The following is a 13,213-nucleotide window of genomic DNA, read 5'->3' as shown; positions in this document are numbered from 1 at the left end:
TGGTATAAGCCTTCACACTTGTCTTGTAGAACCTTTTAACTTTTGTCTCATCTTCCTTTAGATTTCTGGGGGACAAGGCATGCCATTGCTTCATCTGTTGGTTTTATACAGCATTTTTTTAGAAAATTTCACCTCTGTTAATATTTTGTACCTTTTATAGCCCCTTTTAATGGTAATATTTTACTCACCACTGTCTTCATCTTTATTTCATACATGGAGGTCTCAGTGTGGGGTCTCTCAGAAATCCTCATGCAGAGGTTGCTTAATCTCTCCAAGCACCCTAAAAAAGGAGTTCCCTTCATTTCTATTCACCCCCTGTTCAATAAGATGGTGGAAACCACACAATGTGTTCAGTATCGTTCTTCTCAAAGAAATATTAAGCCAAAGAGGGTTAACATGCATTGTCCCATTGCATCTGTGAGACAGACAGAAGAAACACCACAACAACATAACACTCATTACACTCATTCCTGAGGTGCTTTAGGGCTTCACCCAGTGTTGTACAGTGAGTATGGGCCAAGTCTTTATTCAGACAAACTAGATAATCTGCACTGCAGCTTCAAGTGGGAGAAGCACTGAGGCACCTGCTCTTTATTTGCCTGATGGAATAGAAAAACTTGATACCAAAAAAAAAAAAAAAAATAAATAAAAGAGATGTTGGTCCCAGAAACTGACCATCCCTGGAGCATGTTTGAGCAGCCAGGAATAAGACTCCCAATATTTCACTGTGGGCTGCACAAGAGGGAAGGTTTTAAGCAGATTTTTTTTTTGCCTTCTCCAACAGATGTGTTGACAATCCATAAGCATATGGCTCTTGTTCACAGGAGCTATTTGCCCCCAGCTTTAATGTAATTTACAGGCAGTTTCCTAGTCCCCATTTCTCTCGTTTCTTAACTATATGTGTTTACTCAAGAGAAAATGGTAATAATCCTCTAAAGCAGAAAATGATGGAATTTAGTCCAGTCAAAACTAATCAGATCCTTCAGATTTGAGTCTTATATACTTCATTTAAATCTTTTGCTAATGAGCATTGACAGAAACACAGACCAGTGTTGGTCACAGGGAATTCACTTTGGTTTTTTCCTCTTTTCTCTGCTGGTGCCCACATTATCTGAAAAAAGTGGGGTTTTTTACTTGTTTTTTTTTTAATTACTTTTTTAAATCAAAGACATTATTGGATTCTTATTGCTTTGTGGGGACAGATTGAATAATCAAAGCTGCTTCTGTTTGCAATATACAAAATTATTTGAGTTAACATCGCAGATGCTAAGAGACAAGGACTGCATAACAGAGTCTGGAAGCCTCTCTTCCCCCACAGCAAGAATGTTCTTTGTACTTTGGGGCCCCAAGAGAGTGAAAACTTGTCTTTGGTGGGTCTTAATGTTGCAAAGGCAGGTTATTTGTAGGTTAGAACTTCAAGGTTTACCCATAGAGTGAAAAAGTTACTTCTTACTTTTCTTACTGGATCCTGTCAGCTCTAGAGACTTCGCTTTCTTGAGGGTTCACTGAGTAATCTGATGTGTTTGACAGCCCAAAAAAGCATCACATAAAAGTGGTCTTAACTATTTCATAGCTAGGTAATGAATAGGAGGAAAAAAAAAAACTGGTTGTAGACGTGATGTACTTCCAGTACATCATCAACAAAACTCTGATTTTAAATATTTGCTTTTTCTAAGATAATGCAATGTTATAACAGAAAAAAAAAAAAAAAAAGAAGGAATTCTTTAGGACTGATACATGAAAGTAAGGGCTCATGAGATGCACTAAAAACTTAATTGCTTCTACAGCTTTTATGAGTGTGATTCATTGGTGTACCTTTACCTAGCTGTGAGTTAAGTGTTTAATCTACACTGGTTATTCAAGGTACTTCTGTGAGACAGACAGGTATTTCTAGTTCACCCAACCTATCCCAAATGATGACTTTTTACTACTTTCTATGACCAGTGAGTCCCTTTCTCTCCCTAAACACAAAATTTAGATGGATTTATCTCACTACCTTCATCATTCCCTTGACATTGCAGCATCAAGGACATTTTTCCCACCTTTTCCCCTCTGGCAGAGCTTTTGGGGAACATACAGTATCATAGGGGTGCATATACATGACTATCTATGTAGAAAGGTCTGGATAAATGTCTGCAATAAAATACATTTTGTATTTACCTGGTCATTCTTATTCTAATCTTCAGGTCTTTAAATGAAGTTTATACAGTGTCCTAGAGCATCGTGTCTTCACTTAGAATAATTTAACTTACTCTTAGAACATTTGGGGCCCAGAATAGTAATCTGTTGTATGACAAAAATACTGAGTAATTCTTTTTTGTGTAATGATGGACTTTGAGGTGTGTGGCAAAATCTCAAAAGCCTGGTTAGCTGATCAACCTGGGTTGCTAGATTGATTGACAAACTTTTGAGAAAGTGTCTGATCCCAGACATACTGGTTTGGTATTATATTTGCAAATAATAGCACTGAATTTTGTGATCTAGGATTTGCAGTTCTAGGCTCATCAACGCTACCCATGAACAATCACACTGTTAATGGCTTGAACAACATTGGTCTTGTTGATCTCGTTTTCTTTTTTCCTTCTCCTTGTAAGTAGCCCTGTTGTGCTCCTGTGTGTGATTGTAAGCTGCTCTGTGATCAAATAAAATAAACAAAGTTAATTGCCTTAATTTTGCTTTGCTTTTTTTTTCCTTTCAGTGGCTGCATCAACTGCTAATTCCACAGCTGGTGCGGCCATGAATTCTTTGACTTCTCTGGGTACTCTCCAAGGACTGGCTGGAGCCACTGTTGGACTGAACAATATTAATGCACTAGCAGGTACCGTAAACAGTGAGTATTTATTGCTGTGGTGGACAGCCTTCCCCAATAATCATGCCACAAAAACTATCAATTGCAAAGTGATAATATGATTTTTAATCTCTACACCAAATAAGGGGGTCAAGTTGATTCAGCTCCATACTGCTACTAAAATGTAGTTCTCTGGAGTCTTTTAGTTTCACACAGTTTGTTCTGAAAGTGAATTTCCTTGTGTCCCTGCATAAAGACTCCTCTTCTTGCAGTAAATGTGGAAGGTAAAAAATTGTCACTGGGGATTTGGGTTTTCAAGGTTATAGGAGAGGCTCCTTTTTCACTGAGGGAGTCTGACAACAAGTGTATCACCCCAATGTACAAAACCTCACTCAGAAATGTAGTGCCACAGAGGCAGTCCTTTAAAACATCTGTAAGAATTATCTAATTGACTCGAGAGCAACATGCTTTAAAAATGAGGGCAAGTCATTGGCTTTTAATTGGCAAGTATAGGAGAACATGCAGTCAGTCACCTGAAATGCCAGAGCACAAACACCTATCCTATGACATCTTAACAAACCCTGGCATCTCCAGCTAAGTGGATGCCAGTAGTTGTTAGAACATTCTTCTTTGTTCTTAGCCCTGGTCAAGATTTTCTTGAAGAAGGAGGATATTTTTTTAATTATTGTTTCTGCTATGATGACTTCACCTTTGCCTGTAACAGAAGAGATTTGCCCAGCTGCATTTTTTCCCCCCTCCCTCTTTTTTTTCTTTAGCTGCTGTTGCTCCTTGCATTTCCTTTTGCAATGCAAGGAATCTATTTGGTCATTGCCAGTCCATGACCCATCATAATGTACCCTCAGGAATGGATGTCCTCCTCAGTATCTCTTGCTCACTCTGATGCTCTGCATGATGTCCTTTCTGTCACTGTTACTTGGCTGCTCACCCAATCTTTTTGTTCTGTGATCTCTGGTTGGCATTGTTGGGAGCTGGGAAGGAAGGGGGCTTATGGATGTCCATGTAGCAATGTTGAATGGTTGCATGGGGTCTCGTGTAAAACAGGACTTGCTTCTGGCAAGGACATGTGCATTTCACACAAAACAACCTCATTGTAAATACAGCTCAAAGACAACTTAAGAAAAATTAGTATTAGGTCCCAAAATGGCAGATGTTCGTTTCCTTTCTTCTTATTCCATTAGTGTCAAAGCAAGCCAGTGGAAATGGCATGCACAGAAGGCTAACTTACCTCCTCTCTTCTTGTCAGCTCTGGTAGTAAGAGAGCTACCCTGTCATGAGTAAGACACCATTACATGTTCTTTCTGATTACCAGTCATTGTGCTTCACTTGGTGTATAAAAAAATCACAATATCAAGGGCAAAATATGACATCCCACTCCTTCCCCTCAGCAAGTACTAAGAACCCAGGCACACAGGAGCACTCCAACATAATGTACCCCTTCATCAAAACCAAGCAGGACTGAATCCTGTGAGCTCATTGTGTGGGAACCCTTCTGTTGCACTCCTTTTAGCACTCCTTGCTAGGCTGCAAGCAAAGAGTTTACATTTTCTCAGCAAGCATTTTGAGGCGTCTGCAAACTTATCTGCATGTGTTGTTTGAAGTATTAATGATGTATTCCCAACCTGGTACCGAATTTCAGTTTGTTTTAAGTCACCATTGCTTCCATGGACTTGTACTGCAGTCCCAAATCTTCTTCATGGATGTTTTTATGGATATGTGTATGGTGCTTACAAAATGTATGTGGGTATGTCTGTCTTTGTTGAGAGAGAGCTAAAGAGGGGAAACTGCTTCCTCATGACACAGCTCAGCATTAGGGCACTGTTTCCTTCAAAAGAGAATTTGATTATCACTTTATGGTACTCATGATGCTGATGATAGTGAAGCATTGCTCAAATTAATAATAACAATATTTGTTATAACAATAACAATAATAACAAAAATTAACAGTAACCTTCCCTGTCTATTTAATGACAATTTGGGGCTTTTCCTGATGACCATGTCTGACCCAGTCATGCACACTCAAACCCACCTGGGAGATTGCCTTTGGGAAACCTCCTGTTCAGTAAGTCTGATGGTCCACACTGACTTGGCTTATACCATGGTCACAAGCAAGCCCATAAAAAATATTCACTGGCCATGGACATTCCTGAAGTTACTGTGCAGCAAATTGGGAACTGAGTCACATGCTTCTAGCTGGGGAATTAGAAAATCCAAAGCACAAATCAAGCAAAGCTTAACCCAAAAATTAATCAGAAGGTGGCACTGGACTTGGGCATTGATTTATAGAAAGGTTTGAAGAGCTGCTCTTCTGCCTAAGCCAAGTGCTGCCCTGCACATGAGAATCACATGGAGAATGTCTTCCACACTGAGCTCACTAGAAGATTTTTATCTGTTTTCTTGGTCCTGTCTGGGTCTGTGAAAAGAAGCTGTGCTATGGAGGCTGATAGTGCTGTCATTGTAGAGAGAAGCATTTTAAAAAGATGTCTGGAGGCCTTAAATAAAGTGGAGTGTGGTAAGTTTAGGCGTCTCCAAGGTTTTGGCAGCAGTTCTACCTAAGTGTGGGGATTTAGTCTTCCCTCGGTTATTCCTGAAGCACCTAAAGCTCTAAATAGCAAAACATTAGACTGCCTGCTTTGAGCATGTAAATTTAAGAATTCTAAGTACCAAAAAGCATTATGAATTATGAGGAAAAATTACTAAAGAGGGAGGTAGTGATTCTTTGCAATTAAGAAAGAAGACTATACTTTCAAAATACTGGACAGCTATGGCACAGTAGTTGTGTGTGACCCCAGGGCAGTCACTTAGCCTTTTTGCCCCCTTATTTACATCTGTAAAACAGAGATAAAACTATTCATGACAGATTTGAAGGTGCTTGAAAAGCATTTCGAGAGACCTTTGGACTTGCCAAGCTTTGTTGCTTTTGTATTATGTAGAGAAACTCAGAAAAGTAGAAGGCCATAGATGAGAGGCTCCAAAAGGTTATTTCACAGAAGGGAGGAAGGGACCAGAGTTCAGTGTGTGACTGAGGTGCTTTGGTAGAGATAATAAAGAGATGGCAGAGATGCGTAACAGCAGCTGGGCCTTGCAGATTTCACAAAAATGTGAGAAGAGAAAGTGTTGGGTGCTTTCTGCAGCTGTGCTTTGCTCAGGAGGGAGGTGTATGCCACACGTGGGCTGTGGCAGCAGTAGCTGTGCCCTTCCCAGGAGCAGTGCCGTGGGCTGGGTTGTCTGGCTGATGGCTGATCTGGAGCCCCTGGGTGGGAAGTGCTATTGATTCCAGGGGAAGGGAGGGGGAGGATGCTGCCCACTGCAACACAGAGCATGTTTATCTAATAGGCCAATGACTCACAAAAGATAACATGGTATCCTAATGCTACCTCTGTTATCAAGTTATTTCAATGCTCTAATAAAAAGAGAGATACAAGCTGCTTTATCAGGAGCCTTTAGTTTAACCAGTCCTGTGTGTACACCCATGCAAGCAGTGACACAAACCTAAGTACAGAACTGCAGAGCAGGCAATAGTCAGCCTCAGGATCAAATTATTATTAGTAGTAATATTTAATATATAATATAGTGTGTATTGTACATTTATTAAAAAAATCTTATTGATATTGTTTTTGTTATTATTATTGTAATTATAATGTTTTGAATGCCACTCTATCACTCCCACTCCTGAACTGGACAGGGGAGAGAAAATATAGCAAAAGGTTTGTGAGATACAAGCAGGGAGAGATCACTTACCAACCACAGGCAGAACACTCCTGGAAATTAGTTTAATTATTTAATTAGTTTAATTTATTACCAGTCAATTCAGAATAGAATAATGAGAAATGAAGCCAAATCTTAAAAACACCTTCTCTCCCCTCCTATCTTCCTCTCAGGCTTTATTCCTGAATTCTCCATCTACTGTCCCCAGTGGTGCAGGAGGACAGGGAATGGATGTTGCAGTCAGTTCACACTGGTCCAGCAGCTCCTTCCTCCTCAGGATTGGGCTCCTCACACTGTTCCTCTGCTCCAGCATGGGATCCCTCCCACAGGACAGAGTTCTTCACCTGCTCCTTCAGTGTGGGTCCCTTTCCACAGGCTGCAGCACTCCACAAATTGCTCCAGTGTGGGTCTGTTCCATGGCATTTCCCTTCAGGAACAGGCTGTTCCAGTCTGGGTCCCCCACGGGGTCACAAGTGTTGACAGCAAACCTACTCCAGTGCAATCCTCTCTCCCCAGGTCCTGCCAGGAGCACTTCCTTCCTGTGGGGTCACAGCCTTCTTTGGGCATCCACCTGCTCTGGTGTGGGCTCCTCCAGGGGCTGCAGGTGGATCTCTGCTCCCCCATGGACCCCCATGGGCACAGCTGCCTCACCATGGGCTGCACCAGGGGCTGCAGGGGAATCTCAGCTCCAGGGCCTGGAGCAGCTCCTGCCCCTCCTTCTCCATCGACCTGGAAGAGCTCTTTCTCCCATACATTCTCACTCCTCTCTTCTCTAGCTGCAGTTACCACTGCACAGGGTTTTTTCTCCTCCTGTACCAAGTTACCTCAGAGGTGTCACTGATGGGCTCAGCCTTGGCCAGCAGCAGGTCCAGCAGGTCTTGGAGCCATCTGGCATTGGCTCTGTAGGACGTAGGGGAGGCTTCCAGCAGCTTCTCAGAGAAACCACCCCTTAATCCCCCCCCACCACCACCCAAACCCAATGCAGTTTTATAACTGGAACCATTATACAAGAAATACCCAGGTCTGTTGAGCTCTGACAGGGGTTTTTGTTCGAAGCAGTGGCAGCCAGTACCTCCCATCAGGGTACAGTGATGCTCTGAAGTGGGGTGGAGGGGAAAGAGAAGCCTTCAAAGTGAGACATTTTATTAAGGAAAGGCTAAGAATATCACATCTCTGTCAAGTGTTTAGTCACACAAATTATAGTAAGATCAAAAGGTATAATTTATGCAGTACAATTCTCTTAATTGGCACAGAGTCTGGTGGAGCCAAAAAGGTGCCACTTGAGCAATTGTCCTGATTATTGGAGACTCATAGGAATATGCTTTTCAAATCTACATAAGAGGCAGGAGGATACTGGGGTCAGCATCTTTATCCTCCTCTGTCAGTGCTGGATAATTCCCTGCAGTATTCTTCCTGTATCTAAATTACACATGTGATAAGGTTTCTGCCATCTTCCTTGAAGATTGCTTCCCAGTCTAATAGATTTAATTATTAATTTACTATAAAGTGTCCTCTGCTTAATTTCCCCACTTTTGCCCAATTTACATACCAACCCTTATTATTGCTCTGAAATTAAGCCCTTTCCTTCTCTTTAGTGTTCCTCTCTTTGGAGTCTTAATATGACACCACCAGTCACATCTTCACCCACCATTTTACCAATCAAAACATTAGACAATGTCTAAATGATTGCTGGTGATTCTCCCATTTTTCTAGGGACTGATCTTCTGTACCTCTATGGGCCTGTTAAGCCCTTTAAGTTGTTTGTGAGCTGTTCACCTACAAACTGGGGAGCTGAGATGGCTAATTGTGCAGAAAACATGCTCTGACTCTCAGTCCTGATGTGCTCTCAGTGCTCAGGTTGACACAGGCTGGGTGTGTGGAAGATGAGCAGGGCTCTGAACCCTGCCATGCTTTCAACTTCCAACAGCAAATTCACTTTTTCTGGAATTTCTGAAAGACATACTAGCACTGTTAACTTCAACATAACTCATTTTGGAGTCATGCTGAGCAATAGAAGCAGAGGAGGGAAGCTGTAGCTCAGGAGTTTGTCCACCATCAAATCAGAGTAGTACAACTCCTTATGCAGCCCACACTGTTTGCACGGATGAGGGATGTCATTTTCTGCACAGCTAGCAATCCCATCTGAAATTTCCTCTTTAGCAGCCATCCCAGTTAAATTACTCTGTTACTTATCAGGATGTAGAATTGCTGCAAGTTAAAAAAAAAGTGGCTCAGCTTCCCTTGTGAAGAAAAACATTGCTAGAAATAAATGCTTTTGTTTCTTCCTGAAAGTATTTTTAGTCACTCTGGGTGTGTTGCTATTCATCTCTTGTGGAATGAGTGGAGTAACCAGAGGAGGAAAGTGGAAGCAAAGAGCATCACAGTCCATCTTTCTACCACAAGCCTGTAATTGTATTGAGGGTCATAATAGAAGCATTTAGGTTTTAAAAGGCCTGTTTTAAATGCAGTTAATTAGGTGTCACTATAGGACACGAAATAACACGGCACAAGCGCTCTGCTGTGCACAAGGCAAAAAAGGGAAGTTTGTTTTCTGACTTGAGCATTTACAGATTTCCAAAAGTGACAGTGGATTTAAGGGTGACAGTGCCACCTCTCCAATGACACTGGACAAACCAACAGTCTATGAAATTTCTCCTCCTCCACAAAAGAATGCAAAACAATAAGTTATTTACAGAAAGTGTGTGAGAAAGTTTGTTACAAGAATGTAAACATCAGAAGGCTTAGAAAATCTCCAAAAATCAGGGCGACAATTAAGGTTCTCTGCTTACACTTCTGATCTGGTGTCGTCACGGCTTTTGCTGAAGACCCTGGTCAGGGAGAGCGGGTTTCCTCAGAGACTGCTTTTTCCACAGACAAGGACACAGGTCAAACAGGTCCCACACTGCCAGCCTCAGACACCCACAGCAGAAGCACTGGTGTCAAGGAGGATGAGCAGAGAGGCTCTCAGGAGCACGGAGCTGTAGTACTTGCCAGTAGCAGGCTGCATGCGAGTCCATTTGACTGTGCAACCCTTGTGCTGAAGTGATCCTGATGCCAAAGTCGTGTTTCTTTGTCCTCAGTCCCATTTTGGTGACGTGCCGAGCTGCATGCACTGCTGTCGTCGTCAGTGTCGTATAATACCAACGACTTTCGGAAAGCACTAATGAACAAGTGCAATTTCTTTTCTCTATTGTTGGGTTTTTTGTAAAGTTGCTCAAATGCTCTCAGGTATGGCGGCCCTGAACGGAGGACTCGGCGCTACAGGCCTGACGAACGGCACGGCCGGCACCATGGACGCGCTCACCCAGGCCTACTCAGGAATCCAGCAGTACGCGGCCGCCGCGCTGCCCACCCTCTACAGCCAGAGCCTGCTGCAGCAGCAGAGCGCCGCGGGCAGCCAGAAGGAAGGTAAGACCTTCCTGCAGCAGACCCAGCCCGAGCCGTGCCGCGCGGCTCTTTGCTCCTGGAGGCTTCGCGGAGGGCCTCAGGCAGTCTAATCTGTGATTTCTTCTCCCTCCAGTTTCTTCCTGCTTGCCACTGTCACCTTCTTTGATGTCTAATGTGTTTCACTTTTCAGCCATCAAGTTATGCTTTGCCACCCATCCCTTCCTTGTATTAAAGCATTTACCACCTACCATATAAAAACCGCTAACAAAAATCATCCCTCTGTGGATGCAAGTTTGTCTTCTGGTTTCCATTTTCTGTCATAGTGGAGTTAATCTGATTAAGGTTTTGAGCTAATGACAAGATCCGTTTTCACTTTGAGTGGTTCTTTGCTTAATTGTGGGTCTTGTGAGGAAGCAGCTAAGTGGATGATTGCGCCCCTCTCCCCACACCAACAGCAAATAAACCTCAGGAAGTTATTGCTAAGAATAAATGAATACTAATTACAAGGTGTTTAGGAAAATGAGGCTACCCTTTTCCCCTCTTCCGTTCCCCTTCATGCTTGCCACGCATTTTCAGGGGGGTTGTTTCTGTTTTCACTGGTTTCTCCTCTCCTAATTTCCAGCTAATTCTACAAAGACAGGAAAATACTGCATGCTTTCTAAGACTGTATCTATGTTGTCACTACTGCTCTTGCCAAGGATAAGCTTTGGAAATAAACCTAGAATAATATCCTCAAGAGAAATCTTTTTTATTCTCTTTTGAAATAGTATTTTGTACTGTTATGGGATATGTTTCCTAGGAAGACAAATTTGGCATTCCTCCAGCTGGTTATTGTATAGGGACACGAGTTAAAATGTATATTTTCTCTCAAGTCTTTTCTTTCATTTGCTGCTAAAAGCTTGAATTATTTAAAATGAAAGGGGATTTTTTTCAAATGTTCAAATGTGTTTTTCCACATTTTTCGTTTTCTGCATTTATCTTTCACCTCAGGCCCTTTGGTCAATGACAACAGAGTATTTGACACCAAAAAAAAAAATTGCTTATTTGGTTCATTGCAAGATACATAGTCAAGGAAAGCCTGATTTTTTTTTTCTATTTTAATTTTTCTCAGTTCAGAAACATTCAAATCAACTTTGGGCATATTTTTTTATTTTTATAAATTGCCAGCATCCTTTTTAAAGCACAGTGTTTTTTGCTATATATCTTGTATCTGTTAGTAGGTGGTTAAGTTCAAGTAAGTGAATTCCAGTACTGAATACTGACAACAATGCTTTGTGTCTTACCATGATTTCTCATGGAAGAGTCTGGAGTGGTTGAGGATAAACAAGTACCAGAGAAAAATGCTACATAAATATTAAATGCTGAAGCACAGTGAACTGCCTCGTGCATATGCTCTTAAATATTATTTAGCAATTTTTTTTCCCTACTGTTTTAAAGAACATTATTTGCTGGGAATGATAGTTTACTTGTGACAAGAAGAAAAAAATTCCAAGTGACAAGTTTATTTCATCTTTTTTTTTTTTTTTTTCCTGCCTCACCAGAACTTTTTTTTTAAATCTGATTCAGTTATCTTCTCCTTTTGGGCAAACTTTGCTATCTTTTCCTTCAGGCTGAGAAAGAGCAGCCAGCCTGATTCTGTGTGGGAGAGGGGAGGTTCCGTGGCTCTGTTGCAGAAGGAACTCTGTAAATCTCATGAGCACTTTCCTTTTCCTCTCCAGAAAACCAAGGACATCACATCTGAGGCACATTTAGGTTCCATTAAGCAAGGGAATATTTAATCAGGCTAATCTAGGTGTGGTTTGAGCAGAAATGTTTGTTCCCTTTGTGTACCACTTACGCTGCTGGAGCCTGCATGGAGGCCACATCTGGCTCCATCATGTATCACACTCTTCCTGGCATCCATTGCTCATTTCCAGTGTGCTGCCATTGAGTTAGGCAAAAAATAACCTATCAGCACTAGGATGAATGTTTTAACCTACACCTTAAATAATGCATACCTCAAATCTTGTCTGTAAGGAAAATATTCAAAGCACCTTTGAGTTTACAGCTTTGTTTGCAAACTGAACTAAGTCTAAAGCCACTTAATTGCAACCCAACTACTTAATTTTGAACTTCTTTAAAAGACTTGCTTTACAAAGCTTCTTCTAGGAGACAGATCTTTGTATGGGGGATTTATATTTTTAAAAAAAAAGCTCATTTTTAAATGAGTCAGGACAAGTTTACTTCTGAATGTCTTTTTCTCACTGACTTCACTGACTTTTAAGTCACAAGGTGTGCTTCTTCTTACTATTTTTATTACTATCTGCACCATTTTCTTGCCATTTGAGTTTAAATCTGTGGTACTCAAATCTGAGCTCACCTGCTTCCATTTCCATAAGTTCCTGCAACTGGAATTAAGCTGACAAACCCATGCAGGTGTTGGAAGCAGCAGAAGACTCCTTGTGCAGTTCTTGGGGCATTTTGAGAGCCAATACATTCTGTACCTGTTTTCCTAACCTTAATTATACTGAAAGACACTCGTGTAAATTGAAGAAAGAGGATGAATTTAACTACTTCTGTAGTAGAGTTATGAAATAAACACTTTTCAAAGTAAACACTTTTCAAGATGGGGTGCTCTCAAGAGCTATATTTCAGCTGTGCTCTTTTGATGATCCACTTGCTTTTGTTCCTTCAGAGTTAGAAAGTGAAATGCATTCTGACCACCAGCTTCAGTAAGTATTATGGAAAAACAGTTTAAATGTAGCACTTGTAATAGCTGTTTTCATACTTCTTTTTTTTATTTATTTTTTTTTTATTTTCCTAAAGGTCCAGAAGGGGCAAACCTCTTTATTTACCACCTCCCCCAGGAGTTTGGAGACCAGGACATTCTGCAGATGTTCATGCCTTTTGGAAATGTTATCTCTGCTAAAGTCTTCATTGACAAACAGACCAATTTGAGCAAGTGCTTTGGTATGTCAAATTTAATAAATCCAACAGTAAAAGCCACATGCACTATACTGAAAAGGGGCCAGGAAAGAAAATTAACAGCAATGTGAGAAATGTCATACTGGAAAATCATTCCAAAAATAATAGACTGTTAATCCTCAAATGAGCAGGAAGATGCAAAGACAAACTACTTCTATCTAAAAATTGGATATGGAAAAAAAACCCAATAATAATCTTCCAGTCTGACATCTCGCATGAATGTGTCAAGTACATGAAACTAATTACACCCTATGTGGGGGAATGTCATTTAGTATACTATTAAATTGCCTTATTATGGATACCTAATTATTCTCTATTGTATAGCTGAGGCACTTAAAAAAGCTCTAT

The 13,213-nt window shown here is 41.1% G+C and overlaps 1 protein-coding gene across 10 annotated transcripts in view; it reads left to right on the top strand.

The window, feature by feature from the left end:
* The window catches only part of CELF2 (CUGBP Elav-like family member 2), a 547,081-nt gene that overhangs the window by 520,902 nt on the left and 12,966 nt on the right, over positions 1-13,213 (top strand). For 8 of the 10 annotated variants that reach the window (XM_059847526.1, XM_059847525.1, XM_059847520.1 and 5 more), the window contains 3 exons: positions 2,699-2,830; positions 9,743-9,922; positions 12,707-12,850. In XM_059847526.1, coding sequence (XP_059703509.1) covers positions 2,699-2,830; positions 9,743-9,922; positions 12,707-12,850 — 456 coding nt within the window. The remainder of the gene's footprint in view (positions 1-2,698; positions 2,831-9,742; positions 9,923-12,706; positions 12,851-13,213) is intronic. The other 2 variants (XM_059847519.1, XM_059847523.1) reach the window with 1 other exon arrangement.

This window comes from Haemorhous mexicanus, chromosome 5 (genome assembly GCF_027477595.1).
Source record: "Haemorhous mexicanus isolate bHaeMex1 chromosome 5, bHaeMex1.pri, whole genome shotgun sequence".
Lineage (NCBI taxonomy): Eukaryota > Metazoa > Chordata > Aves > Passeriformes > Fringillidae > Haemorhous > Haemorhous mexicanus.
Note: the sequence above shows the minus strand (reverse complement) of the source record. Positions and strands in the feature narration are given on the sequence as shown.